Here is a 15,165-nt window from a genome sequence, read left to right as displayed (position 1 = left end):
GAATGCATGGCTGGTATATTTCAGCTAATGAGTTTTGAAACCGTTTAAAATATTCTGAATCAATATGTAGACAAAAAATGTGCTGTATTTGACAACACTAAAAACCTGATTTATGTGCACATAGGCAATATGGCCAAACACATGTGAAGATGTGATTAGAATCGGCATAGGTGTCCTCCTCTGGAGATGTTTGATGTCTCAGTGACGAATTGGATGGATGAGGGACAGAGCTAGGACACTACATTATAAATCCTGGCCCCAGGATATTGCATGAAGCCTCAGTGGTGGCTTACCATGCGTTTTAAGGCTACTTTCAGCATTTTATGTTGCTTGTAATCCACACTGTAATGATGTTTTTTTTCATTAATAAAACATTTAATTACATATTGGTGCTCCTTAAATTTTGGTGGGTGATGCAATTTTTTTGCTGATGCTCCTAAATGTTTACATTGGGAGCACCAGTGCTACCAAGCAAAAACAGTTTCGAGTTATATTTGATAGCAGGGGAAGCTTTCCTTTTGTCAGAAAAGAAAGTAAGGGGTCGGGAGCAATTGATGTATTTGCAGTTGTTTGGAATTAAAGGCAACTGTTGTTGGCTTATATATATTGATGTATAGAAGTTAGTACTTAATAGTAATTTCAGTATTGTATATTATTTTGAAACCCAAGTAATTTTATTAAGACCTAGAAGGCATCTCTGTCATTTTTTGATTTGAGCTAAAAAGCATTATTTTACACTTTGGCTATTCAAAAATAGCAGATCTACAAGCTCATAGCGCGGGTGCCGCGCTATGAGCTTGTAGATCTACCATTTTTGAAAAATCTTGAAGATGTGTGCAAATCTTTGAATATATATTCTTTTAAAGCAAACATTTTTAACTCAAATCTCTGGGGGTCCCTGGAACAAAATATTTTGAGATGGGGGTCAGCGGCCAAATACATATCATTTTGGGGGTCCTTGACATGGAAGAAGTTTGAGCTCCACTGATATAGAAACATACGTTTTTCAGAAAACTGTTGGGATTTAGAAGACATTTGTAGAATCGGCTTCAGGTCTTAATGGGTTAAAGCACACACTTGCACTGGGATATATTAGCATATATTCAGCCAAAAAAAAAAAAAAGGCTGTGATTATAATGCCGTTTTTATTTATGAACTTAGAAGGTATGTTTTCTGATGCGGAGACAGTTAACGCTGCCTGATATTTGCTTCTGACCAGAGATGGAGATATGGTTATTGAGGTGATTTTGTGTTCCTGTGTGCGTTATATCAGAAAATGAAGAGTGAGACGGCGGCAGCAGCGGTGAAGCAGATGAACCCATCCATGAAAATCACAGGTCACCAGAACAGGGTGGGCCCCGACACCGAGAGGGTCTACGACGATGACTTCTTCGAGAGCCTCGACGGCGTGGCCAATGCGCTCGACAACGTTGACGCACGTAAGGCACCCAAAGTTGTTTTATGCCATATTCTGGGCCAGTGTTGATTTTGAAAGCAATTTTTTATTTAGTTTTAGTCATTGATAGTCTTTTGAATAAAATTCCATTTAGATTTAGTCATCTGAAATGTTTTAGTTTTTGTCTAGTTTTAGTTGACTAAATATCATAAGAGTATAGTCGACTAAATCTACAGTTGATTTAGTCGGCTAAAATGTATTTTGCCGGTGCCTTGATGGCGTCGTAATGGCTGATTTTACACTTGGTTGAATGCTGAAAATAGCCGATCTACAAGCTCACAACGTGTCGCAGCACGACGCGTTGTGAGCTTGTAGATCTGCTATTTTCAGAGCGCAGCACCTGAGCACAACCAACATAAAATGACTTGTCTTTTAGTTCTACTGGATCTCTTCTCCACTAGTCCCTCACTAACATTTTAGTCTAGTTTTTATTTGACGAAATTGTCAATATATTTAGTCTCAGTTTTAGTCATCATAGTGTAGTTTTTATTTAGTATTCGTCAGTGAAAAAAGTTAGTCTACGAACATTTTTCGTCATAGTTTTAGTCGACGAAATCAACACTGTTCTGGGCTTGTCATAATGGGGAAAATAGAAGTAGCATTTGTAAAAAAATAAGCAAATATTCAGCAAAAATAGCAGCTCTACAAGCTCACAATCTGTTGCAGCGTGTTGTGATCTTTTACATCGGCTACTTTTGATATTGGGGCAAAAGATTCCTACCAGTGACCTAAATAACTGTTATTTGCGTGAGAAAAGCAATGCACGCGAGAGCAGCTCCCCAGTCCCTTGGGGGGCTGCCCAGCCGCTGTCAGTTACACAGATGAAACACAGATGCTGGCATGGCGTGCACCCCCCCCCGGGGGGGCCCCTCTTGTTGACCAAAACTTGTTTATACAACGAAGAATTGTGAAACATCAGTTCCAATTTTCATGAGTAGGCTAAGATCACAGCAATGAGGGGAGACGAAGCAAAGTTCAAGCAGTCTTTTGAGACTTAAGATCCTAAAGTACCCCTATGGACCCTTGATGTGGGTGTAAGTAAAAGAAAAAAATGACAAATCAGCCAACAGGACAATGTATTAGTCCAATTGCCCAAGCCTAATTGACCTACAACGTAGTGTATATAGGGTTAAGTGATGTGGTGGTGAAATATGGTAAAAATCCTCACCACACCAGGGTATCTGATATCAGATGTTTAATGTTTACCCAGCAGTCAGTCTAAAATGTCAGAGCGGCCTCTAGAGGCTGTGCTACTCCTTGACACCCAACCAGACCCAAGTGGGTTAACCTGATCAATACATTTCTTCGCTAAGGGTGCTAAGTCATTATTGGTGGCAGAATAGAGAATCTTGTATAATCACTGAAGGAGATGGTTGAGGGAAGGCCATGGGGTCAACTAAATCGGTTGTGTTCATCTTGCAGTCTGCCCACTGCATAATGAGACACCTTTTGTGCAGATTTGGCATTTTGGCCTGAGGGTGGCGCTAAAGTCAACATCATGGGGTCATTCACACTCATACAGCAAATGTGCTCAGCTCATGGGAATCTGCTCATTAGATTTTGAGAGATCTTGTGCTTAAGTGGAAACTGTGGTGCCAAAGGAAAGGCCATGCATGGGGTCACCAAAGCCTGTAGTGTTCATTCAACGGAGAGCGTGAATGCACACAGTAAATTCAATAATAATCCAAACAGGAGTGTTTGAGTTGTTGTTTAGGATCAAGCAGTAAACCAAACCAGTGGTTCTCAACCTTTTCAGGGCGCAACCCCCCCAAAATAATCATATTTCAACTGGGGACCCCCCAACCTGACAAGCACTTGGAATTGTAGGAGTTGAGACATTACATTTAGTTTGACTCGGTTCTAAGAGTTGTGAAAATACTATAGGCGATCTACGTGAGCTTCTAGATCAGCTATTTTCACAATTTTAGCCTCTTATGTAATATTTGATAATTTGGACAATATTTGACCATATGTTATTGTATAGTTTGTTGATTACTTTTGATGCAGTAATGGCCTTTTTTCCTTTTTTGAAGTATTGAAAGATCTTATAAGTCCTTAACTTGTCACTTAACTGTCAACTGGGGACCCCCCCCCCAAAAAAAAAATCATGTGGGGACCCCCCTGGGGCCCGACCCACAGGTTGAGAAACACTGAAATAAACAACCGACATTGCCATCCTTATGCCTGATTTATACCCGTCGTCGTTACTGAAAACAAGCTCGCAACATTGCAAGCTTGTAAATTGCCTAGTTTTGATGTGCAGCAGCGGCGTGCAACTAAATATAAATCAGGCTTCAGTGCCCTGCCACTAGATGTGCTAAAAACATGCTTTCCATTTTATGATATTGATCAAAGACCATTTGCCTTTTTGGGTGAAGTTTGGTAAATTGTACATGTTAGAAATGTCTGTTAACATCGCTAAACAGATTGATTACTAAGCTTTTATTCGATTATTAATGTTGCTTATTTCACCCCCAATGTGCAGGTATGTATATGGACCGCCGATGTGTGTACTACCGTAAGCCCCTGCTGGAGTCTGGCACTCTTGGAACCAAGGGCAACGTGCAGGTGGTCATCCCCTTCCTCACAGAGTCCTACAGCTCCAGCCAAGACCCCCCAGAGAAGTCCATCCCCATCTGCACCCTCAAGAACTTCCCCAATGCCATTGAACACACACTGCAGGTAAAGCAGCCCAACAGACCCTTTCCTCCTAATGCAAGGGTTCCCAAACCTTTCAGGCCGCGACCCCCTGAAAATGATCATATTTGAACTAGGGACCCCCCCCCACCCTGACGAGCAGCTATTTTCACAATGTTTGCTTCTTTATTACGCAATACATAATTTGGCCAATTTGATATTTAAAAGGTCTTTAAAAGTCATTAAATTGAACTTAAGAACTGTGCAGATACCCTGTATACACTTATACTGTGTGTTGGTTTGTTAACTGTTGAGTGAGAAAACAATGTTGGACATTAAGCCAGTGGCGTTACTGGCGTACCCACTGTAGAGGCAGGACAGGCGGTTGCCTGCCCAACTAAGATCTCGCCTCCCCTAGAAAACCCAAATAACTCGAAAAGGTGTCATTATGTGCTTAATGTCCTCAAAGTCACGCATCCAACAAGCTTTGAACTGAGCAGATAGAGACACATGGCCGGAAGCGGAAGGCCTACAAATCCACGCCCACTTTTGACACTCGGGGTCCGTCAGAACGATGAACTGCAGCTCTCAATGCAATCTCTATGAGAGGCATTGTAAAATACCGTCATTTCACTGGTTAACTACTGAGGCTGTAGCGATTTTTTTTTGTGTTATAATAATCTGTCCCATTTGTTTAATTTGTCCTTTTTAATGTCCCATATCTTTCATCTCGATATACTACCCACAATATACTATAATATACTCCATCAGTATGTCAAAACCGCTAGCATCGGAGATCTATATCGCATGGTATATACGTCACGGACGCATCCCTTGAGGTTTTCAATACCCAGAAAACTGGCGAAAGTGTCCGTTTTCAATAGGTTTTGGTCATTATCTCTGGAACAGAAGGTCCAATCTGCTCAGTTCAAAGCTTGTTGGATGCGTGACTTTGAGGACATTAAGCACGCAATGACACATTTTCGGGTTATTTTTTTATTTTTTTAGGGGAGGCGAGATCTTAGTTGGGCAGGCGACCGCCTCTCCTGCCTCTACAGTGCGTACGCCACTGGTCGGCGCTCATAAAGACAGTGATGTCACTGAAATGCCCGTCTGCTGTCTACCCTCGCTGTGTTAGCATTATGGGTAACTCGTTAAAGTGGCAAATTAAATGTGAAACACATCAACTATTAAGAAAACAAGAAGATATGTTGACAAAGACACTCCATACATTTGGAAACATATTTTTATTTAAATCAATATCGTCTTCAGTTAATGCAGGATAATTTTAAAAGTAGGCTAACTTTCATATCCTCTCATAGGGAATGCATTGGCAGCTGTAGTTCATCGTTCTAACGGACCTCGAGTAGCGGCGCTGTCTCAAAAGTGGGCGTGAAATTTGTAGTCCCCGTGTGTCTCTATTGGACCTTCCGTTTCAGAGATAATGGCCAAAACATCTTGAAAACGGCCACTGTCGCCAGTTTTCGATCGCCGATTTTAGATTGAGTTGAAATTTCTTTTTTGGGGGTAATAGAGGGGGGAGGCAAAAAAAACTTGTCTGCCCTAAACGTAAATCCTGGGGACGCCACTGCTTTAAGCTAATCATCTTGGGACCTCCCCCCTGGGGTTTTGGGAACCACTGTCGTAATGCATGCTGTAGGTCATCAGATTGTCACTCAAATGCATGAGACTGCACTGCAGGTCTGAACCATGAATGAGTGAATAATGAACCTGTTGTCTCTGTCTCCCTCTCTATTCAGTGGGCCCGTGATGAGTTCGAGGGTCTATTCAAGCAGCCATCAGAAAATGCCATGCAATACCTATCGTGAGTCCACAGTACATTTATTACTTAAATACCAGGACAACTGCTTAACAGAATAAAACCTCAGATTGAAAAAATTCAATGTATCCATTGAATAATCAAAACCAATAGAAATGTTCAGCATTGTTCTTATTCACATTGTTCTTATATTGCGAGTGGGACTCTGCAGCCACACTAAGCACTGCTCCCTCAGCACCACCTGATCTAATCCAAGTGCGCTTGTGCCATGGTCTCTCGAGACTGACTGCCGCTATTAATGAAGTGTGCAAGTAAAAACATTAGTGCTAGTGCTTTTTGTGTGATTCACTGATTGACAAAACCAAACCAAAAAATCTCCATGAATTCAAGGCTTCATGAGGTGTGTAATTGATTTTTAATTTTTTGCCAAACCATCAGGGCAGTACTAGAATATCTTATTCTAGTAGAAGCATTGATACTTAAATATTACTCAAGTACACGTAGGATTACATGCGTTGAAAAGTACTTCTCAATTTCATTGTATAAATTGTCTCATTGCTCTTTAACAGAGATCCCAAGTTCATGGAGCGCACTCTTAAACTACCTGGAGCTCAGCCTTTGGAGGTGCTGGAAGCCGTGTACAAGAGCCTGGTCAATGACTGCCCCCACAGCTGGGCCGACTGTGTAGCCTGGTCACGCAACCACTGGCAGTGCCAATACAGCAACAACATCCGCCAGCTACTACACAACTTTCCTCCAGATCAGGTATACATGTGTGCCCTTTCTACACAGCAAAACCTTCCATGTCCAAACCCTCCATTTGATAGGGTAAAACAAATGGACATACTGGTCCATCTTTACTTTCAAAAAGTAAATTTTCTCTCCACTGGCTCAATGGAAAATAACATTTGTCATGTCTTGTCTTTCAGACCACCAGCTCTGGCGCCCCCTTCTGGTCTGGTCCAAAGAGATGTCCTCATCCCCTAGAATTCAGCACTAGCAATGTGAGTGAGGGGCTCATCACTTGTCTGTGTTTTGTTAGTTTGTTGGAAGTGGTGCAGGAGTAAACATGAGCGAGCTTTGAATTGCTTGCTTGATGCACACAGACAGCAGATGGCTCTTGTCTTTGATTCAATATGACATGGGGCTCACGTAACGCTATGTTTTAGCGGTAATTGCCCAGACGATTTCACAAATCATTACAAAACACATTACCACAGGGAAATAATATGACATTAGATGTTAATGTTTAAAGGCATTATTTTCACTGGCCCCAGCGGTCAAGTGCCTGGTGGGTTCTGCTGGCCTGGTTTTAGTCGACTAAATCTAAAATGTATGTTGGTGGTGTCTTGATGGCGTCGTAATGGCTGATTTTACACTTGGTTGCATGCTGAAAATAGCCGATCTACAAGCTCACAACGCGTCGCGTTGTGAGCTTGTAGATCTGCTATTTTCAGAGCGCAACACCCGAGCGCAACCAAACATAAAATCACTTGTCTTTTAGTTCTACTGGATCTCTAATCCACTAGTCCCTCACTAACATTTTAGTCTAGTTCTTATTTGTTGACGAAATTGTCAATATATTTATTCTTAGTTTTTTAGTTGACAAAATCAACACCGCTTCGCTTGTGTTCCTGACCTTTGGAATTAATTCCCATGTCTTTTGTGTAGGACCTACACATGGACTACGTAGTGGCAGGAGCCAACCTGTTTGCCCAGACATACGGTATGCAAGGCAGCACCGACCGTGCAGGCGTGGCCAAGATCCTGGAGGAGCTCAACGTGCCGGTCTTCACCCCTCGCTCTGGAGTAAAAATCCACGTTTCCGATCAAGAGCTGCAGAGCGCCAATGCGTCTGTCGGTAAGAGAACTTGGCTGTTGTATTTTGTAGTAGGGCTGCATCATTCAGGCTTAAAATGAGAATCACAATTTTCTGGCTTAGAATTGAGATCAAGATTTTTCAGCATGCATGTTTATAAGAAGATGAATATTTAGTTCCATATATTTCATGTATAGGGAACATTTTTGGGAATGTCAATGCACTGACTTATCGAAAGGCTGTATTAACCCATTAAGACCTGAGGCGATCCTTTTTTTTCCTTCTAAATCCTAACAGTTTTTTGAAAAAAATCTAAAAAAAAGTTCACGGTTTTTCAAAAATAGCAGATCTACAAGTATAGATCTGTATATCTGCTATTTTTGAATAGCCAAAGATTAAGAAATCTAAAGTGACACAGATGCGTTCCAGGTCTTAATGGGTTAAGACCTGAAGCCGATTCTACATGTCTCCTAAATCCCAACAGTATTCTGAAAAACGTATGTTTCTATATCAGTGGTGCTCAATCTTTTTCACGTCAAGGACCCCCAAAATTAAATGTATTTGACCGCGGACCCCATTTCAAAATATTTTGTTCCAGGGACCCCCCCAGAAGCAAAGATTTGTGTAAAAAATGTTCACTTTAAAAATATATATATTAAAAAATGTGCACATTTTCACGATTTTTCAAAAATAGCAAATCTACAAGCTCATTGTAGATCTGCACTCGGTGCCGCGCTATGAGCTTGTATATCTGCTCAATTTTTGCTCAAATCTAAAAATGACACGGATACGTTCCAGGTCTTTATGGGTTAAAAATCACAATCCTTGTTCGCCTGAATGTGCTTTATGGTTGTTTCAGACCAATTATATCAGTGACCCGGAAGCGCCTCTTTTGGTTTTGTTGAAACTATGCTTACCCTTACCAAAGTTCTATATCTCCCCTAAAGTAATTTTACTCCTCGATTATCTGAAGACGGGCTTATGTGAAAAGGTTAACCAGTTTTTGTACATGGCTGATGTGGATGGGAAATGATCATCTATTCTAAAATAATGGTGCATCCCAAATATTGATGTGATTTATTTCTATTTTTATGTAGTAGTTCAAAACAACTAATTGACTTAAGCAATAAGCTTAAAGGGATACTTCACTTTCGGGCCGGGGACACATTTAAAAAAAATATTAAAAATAAATGAAAAAAGTTATGGAAAATTCATGGCCCCCTCACACATTAGTAGGACACTGCGTGTCGTGAGGGGGCCATGAATTTTCCATAACTTTTTTCATTTATTTTTAATATTTTTTTTAAATGTGTCCCCGGCCCGAAAGTGAAGTATCCCTTTAACTGTGTAATGGCTAATGTAGAATGTGCACTCCAACTGCACCAATAGGCTACTTATTGCACACTTGAACACTAAATTGTGTAGAGTTCACCGTCGGGGCTCTCTAGTTGTCTTAGTGCTGTGAACTCCGATGATGATTTCGCCATGCTAATACTGATGCACCAGGCTGTCTGCTTGGGTGCAAGTGAGTTCAACTCGACTTCTCACGCTGATTGCATCAGTGTGTGCTGAGGAGACTGGCATATACTGTACATATTCTGGATTTTATTGTTTTAAAATGGCAATAGGAATGCAAACGTGCCATTTGAGGCATGGGAAATGCAGTGAGTCTTGAATTTCTGTATTTGAGAGTGCTTGTTTTAAGGTTTCCCAATTGAAACGACGTGCGTCTTAATCAAAGCCTTTGTGATTTTAAATTGCATAGAACCATGAATCACCAAGGTAGCTTTTGCCTTATTGAGAGTAGAGAGATGATTATGTGGTCAAGACTTTATCCAGGCATTTTCCAGCACCCCTGAGATGGTGATTTAATTTGTGTTGTATTTTGCAGCCCTACTGTTCATTGTATGCCATTTTTATGCTATTTCCTCAATTCAGAGTATTGGGTGTAGATAAATGTGTCTAACCTACTGAAAGCTTTATCAAATTTGAATTTTAAATAAACAAATCATATGTTTATGCTGTTAATTTGCATAGAATCATTAGAACCACAACAGAAGTTTCATCATTCAAATGCCAGAGGCAAATACAAGTTGGCATTCTGTTTGCATGCGGAAACTCGTAAGTATTTGGGAATATTTAGCATGTGTTGTCAGGGTAGCAGGGGCGCCCATTTGATTTGTTTTCACATTAACTGACCACTGGCCCGCCTTTGTTTGCAGACGACTCCCGACTTGAGGAGCTGAAGACTCTTCTCCCAAACGTCGAGAATTCCACGACGTTCAAGCTCAGCTCCATCGACTTTGAGAAGGTACGCCACCTCTTGTCCTTAGCCACATAGTATGTCAAGCTAGACCGCTCTTCCACAGTCTTTTAAATGCTATACAGAGTCTGCCTCATAAAAGTCCAGCACTGTCATCTGTCGAAAATGGAGATCTACAAGCTCACAACCCATCGCTTGAGCTTGTAGAGCTGCTATTTTAGGTTAAGAGATGTAGAGGGGGGGGAAAGGAAGGGACCAAGTATTGACCACCTGAGGGACCCTTGGTCAATGAAGTGTATATAGGGGTTAAGTGGTTAATAGCCCAGTTTAATATCACCTGTGCCGTACTCTATATTGATGTTTGTGTGCACCTGTGTGTGTTCTCCAGGATGATGACACCAACTTCCACATGGACTTCATCGTGGCGGCGTCCAACTCGAGGGCAGAGAACTACGACATTCCCGCTGCCGACAGACACAAGGTTGAGCGCACTTGACTGATGCACGCTCTTGATGTTGACCTAGAACTTTTGTCACTCTTTAACTCTTTGGGACTTAACCACCCCACGGGTGGTAAAATGGGTTCTGTGCTCATTATATTCTCTCTCTCTCTCTGTGGTGTTTACTGTTCGTGTTCAGAGCAAACTGATCGCTGGCAAGATCATCCCTGCCATCGCCACCACCACGGCCGCTGTGGTGGGCCTGGTGTGTCTGGAGCTCATTAAGATCGTGCAGGGACACAAGAAGCTGGATAACTTCAAGAATGGCTTCATGAACCTGGCACTGCCTTTCTTTGCCTTCTCCGAGCCCATTGCTGCTCCCAGCCACAAGGTACAGTGTATGGCTTAGCTGGACGTGTGTGCATGTGGATACATTATACAGTTACAAAATGCTTTTACATATAGCGCTTAATGCTGATGATGAGCCATGTTAAGGGAAAACAAAAGTGTTGGCGTAAAAACAGCTGAGGTTTTAAAAAGATGGCGACCTTTTAATGGTTTCAGCTAACTCTAGTAGTCCAGTGCTGTGAACTCCGATGATGATTTCGCCATGCTAATACTGATGCACCAGGCTGTCTGCTTGGGTGCAAGTGAGTTCAACTCGACTTCTCACGCTGATTGCATCAGTGTGTGCTGAGGAGACTGGCATATAGGTATTTTAGTTTTGAATAGCAATAGGAAGGCAGACGCGTGCCGTTTGAGCCGTGGGAAATGCAGTAGAGATGTACCGATACCATTTTTTAACCTATCTAAATTTAAATTCCATGAATAATTGGGCAGCTACAAGTTTGTAAATAACTAATGTAAATGATACAGTAAGAGTATGAAACATTAAAAATATTACGGTAAATGAAATATCACGTGATAAATTACGTGGTATTGGCATGGCATAGACTGTCATACTCGCCGATAACGATACCAGCATTTTAGGCAGTATCGGCAGCTTTTCCGATACTGGTATCGGAACAACTCTAAAAATGCAGTGAGTCTTATTTCTTTACTGACGTGACGCTGTCATGTGTCTCTCGATTCTTCTCTCTGTCTGCAGTACTACGACATTGACTGGACATTGTGGGATCGCTTTGAGGTCAAGGGAATGCAGGCCAGCGGTGAAGAGATGACACTCAAACAGTTCCTCGACTATTTCAAGGTACTGGTTGTAACTATAAATTATGTTTTTGGTGTTTTATGTCGGAATTTGTGCTTCGTTGAAACGGTGAAGTGAAATGAATCAAAAGTAATCCTCAAACTATTCTATAAAAACTGGTCTAACAATGGCCACATTTTCAAATAATATAAGACTGCGGCAAACATTTTGAAAGTAGCTGATCTACAAGCCCACAACGCCTCGCATTGCGAGTTGTTGTGAGCTTGTAGATAATTTTTTATTTTCACAATATTTATCTCTGAAACAGAGTCAAACTAAATGGAACGCCTCAACTCAAATATGATTATTTTGGGGGGTCTCTAGTTCAAATATGATTATTTGGGGGGGTCCCTAGTTCAAACATGATTATTTTGTGGGGGTTGCGGCCTGAAAAGGTTGAGAACCACTGCCATAAGGGGTCTTGGGACAAGACATGAAAATAAAAATTAATCCATTGATACTTCCCCATCTCACCACTTTCCCTTGTTGTGACTGCGGTTCACCCAAAAATGAAACTAAATTCTAACATTTTCTTTCTCTCTTGACAGAATGAACATAAGTTGGAGATCACCATGCTTTCTCAGGGAGTGTCCATGCTCTACTCCTTCTTCATGCCTGCGTCCAAACTCAAAGAGAGACTGGAGCTACCGTAAGTAAAGTGACCACACACACGGTGTGCTCAATTACTGTATTATGTCTTATATTAGACTATTAGACAGTAATAAGTGAATCTCAAAAGTAAAATAATAAATGGTGGTAATAAGTGACAAGTCGTGCAGTTATCAAAAAATGTACGATCTGAAGGTAACTAGCCTCCATATTGTGAAACACTCTTAGGCCTTAAGCCATTAAGACCTGCAGACGGTTCTAAAAATGTCTTCTAAATCCTGAAAATTTTATGTTGCTATATCAGGCTGTGGACCCATCAAAATATTTTGTTCCAGGGACTCCCAGAAGCAATGATTTGAGTAAAAATAATTGCTTTAAAAATATATATATTCAAAGATTGTCAAAATAATTGACTTTCTTTTTTAAAATAGCAGCTCCACAAGCTCTTTTAATGGTTTCAGCTAACTCTAGTTGTCCAGTGCTGTGAACTCCGATGATGATTTCGCCATGCTAATACTGATGCACCAGGCTGTCTGCTTGGGTGCAAGTGAGTTCAACTCGACTTCTCACGCTGACTGCATCAGTGTGTGCTGAGGAGACTGGATACATATCTTGTATATCTGTTATTTTCGAATAGCCAAAGTATAAGATAATGGTGACCCCACTTTATATATTGATATATAGATAGATAGATAGATATATAGATGGATAGCTCAAATCTAAACTCGCACAGATGCTATCCCGGTTTTAATCCCTGGGTATATTATTGCTTTGGCTGTGTCTTAACCGGGTCCCCTGTCATTTGTCCCTGCAGGATGACTGAGATTGTGACCAAGGTGTCCAAAAAGAAGCTGGGCAAACACGTGAAAGCCCTGGTGTTCGAGCTGTGCTGCAACGACCTCACAGATGAAGACGTGGAAGTGCCCTACGTCCGATACACCATCCGCTGAGCCCCACACTGAACCCGCACACAACCCGGGAAAGACGAAGGGATGGGGGTACATGGGGTGGGTTGGGGGGGAGGGGGAGGGGGAGGGGGGGATGTTATACATCCAGGTCAGCTGTGTGGGATCAATCATTTTTCTGAGGCCTGTGGTTAATGTTTGAGTTTGAGTTCCGAGTTTTACGTAACCCTGTGCCTGATTGTACATAGTCCCCAGTTAAAGCTGACTTGAAGATGCCTGTTATGTATATAATGGGGGGGGGGCAGTGCCAGGCTATGGGGGACAGGCCGGTTGACAAAAAGAGGGGGAGTGTGCATGTATACTGGGGCCTCTTTGATTTTCATCATCTGTATCTGAACATCTAGTCAAGTTTAAATGGAAGCCTTAGTGTCTGCCTCTCCCCTATGATCCATAGCCCAGCAGCTGCTGTCTCTCAAACCTCCTCGCCCTCTCTCACTAGCTTTTGGCACTGTGGACCGAGGGGGGGGCTTTTATCCAACGTGCCCTGTCACCTCTCTACTTGCTCCCCCCCAACCCTTGTCCCTCTAGACCTCACCACATTGATCCCCCCTCCCCCTCCCCTCCATGTTCATGACATGATACTAATTCAGTCAGTAATCCCCAAAAGACCTCAAGAGAAAATGTGTTGAGAAATCCAAATTTCCCAAGTCCCCCCCCCCCCCCCCACCCCACCACTTCAATTATCTCTGAGACACCAACATTTTGCAGCCGCAGAAAAGCTTAAAGGACAAAATGTTTCCTGAGCGGCCCCTCTCCTAAACTGTAAAATAATCCCTTAGCGGTTCTCTAGCAGAGGAGCTCAGCCTGAGTGTGCCCCCCCCCTCCTGTTGGTAGTGCTGCCCTGTTTTGTCATCACTCCCTGTGGCCCAATTCCTCATCTGGCACTTCTCGTGGCTCAGGGGGTTGTGGGGACTTGCACATGACTTGAGTTCAGTTTTCACTTATACTCCTTATTTTTTTCATTTGTTATTTGTTTATTTTCTATTTTATTTGGGGACAGAATTGTGGCACATGTCACATACAAAAAAAACTTGTAGTTCATAAAACTGTCTTCTTTCTACTTTAACTCCAAATGACATAACAGTTCAGAGTTGTATCTTGAAATGGGAGCACTTAGTGAATAAACGTGTAAAAGTTCCGTCGTGAGTTTGTCTTTATTGCATTCTTTTGCCTTTTTTTATCTAGTTGACCCATTAAGACCTGAGGCCGATTAAAAATAAATCTTTTAAATCCTACGTTTTCTGAAAAACGTATCTTGCTATTTCAGTGGTTCTCAAACTTTCATGTCAAGAACCCCCAAAATAATATGTATTTGGCTGCCGACCATCTAAAAAAAAAAATTCTACCAGGGATCCCCAGAACCAAAGATTTCATATAAAAATGTTCGCTTTGATCAATTTTGAAAATTCAAAGATTTGCAGAAACTTCACAAGCTATGGGCTTGTATATTTGCTATTTTTGAATAGCCAAAGAAATCTAAAATGATGATGCTTTTCAGGTTTTAACAGGTTAAACATTTTGAAATGAACAGAAGCTGTAAAAGGAAATTATGTGCATTGTCATTTCCCAGCCTGACCTGCTGCTTACGGTTTCATCTGAAGTGTCAGATTTAGAAGATATCCGGGAAGCATCGAGCCCCTGAATCAGCAAAATGTATTGACCACCTAATTAGTCATCAAAAGTCCCGATCAGAAGGCTTTATTTGTACAAATTAGATAAGTTGCCTGTTGTTCATAGTGGGTTTTGCCTCAAAGGCAAATGCAGTGTAGTAAATTGAACTATGCAACCCTAGCTTATGCAATTATTGAATGGGCTTTTCATTGTGCCCGGTTTCCTGTAGTTAGAGGCTACGTTAATAATACTTTCACTTCCTCTTGTCTCTCACAGAGCAGGCAGTGTCTTTGGTTTGAGTCTCTCTGCATACTGTACGTTAAAACCCGTTTTCACCAGAGCCCGCTTTAGTGTACAGATTGAGCAGGTTCAACTCTTT

The 15,165-nt window shown here is 41.6% G+C and overlaps 1 protein-coding gene across 3 annotated transcripts in view; it reads left to right on the top strand.

Annotated features, from left to right (window-relative positions):
* The window catches only part of uba1 (ubiquitin-like modifier activating enzyme 1), a 32,996-nt gene extending 18,683 nt beyond the window's left edge, over positions 1–14,313 (top strand). For 2 of the 3 annotated variants that reach the window (XM_080443648.1, XM_080443647.1), the window contains exons 15-26: positions 1,274–1,439; positions 3,942–4,138; positions 5,854–5,918; positions 6,443–6,638; positions 6,803–6,877; positions 7,545–7,734; positions 9,915–10,003; positions 10,344–10,436; positions 10,594–10,785; positions 11,503–11,604; positions 12,150–12,250; positions 13,025–14,313. In XM_080443648.1, the coding sequence (XP_080299774.1) occupies positions 1,274–1,439; positions 3,942–4,138; positions 5,854–5,918; positions 6,443–6,638; positions 6,803–6,877; positions 7,545–7,734; positions 9,915–10,003; positions 10,344–10,436; positions 10,594–10,785; positions 11,503–11,604; positions 12,150–12,250; positions 13,025–13,160 (1,602 nt within the window). In that variant the 3' untranslated portion in view covers positions 13,161–14,313. The other variant, XM_080443649.1, reaches the window with a different exon arrangement.
* The last annotated feature ends 852 nt before the right edge of the window (positions 14,314–15,165 follow it).

The sequence above is a fragment of the Gymnoscopelus braueri genome, assembly GCF_963280865.1.
Source record: "Gymnoscopelus braueri genome assembly, chromosome: 12".
NCBI lineage: Eukaryota > Metazoa > Chordata > Actinopteri > Myctophiformes > Myctophidae > Gymnoscopelus > Gymnoscopelus braueri.
Note: the sequence above shows the minus strand (reverse complement) of the source record. Positions and strands in the feature narration are given on the sequence as shown.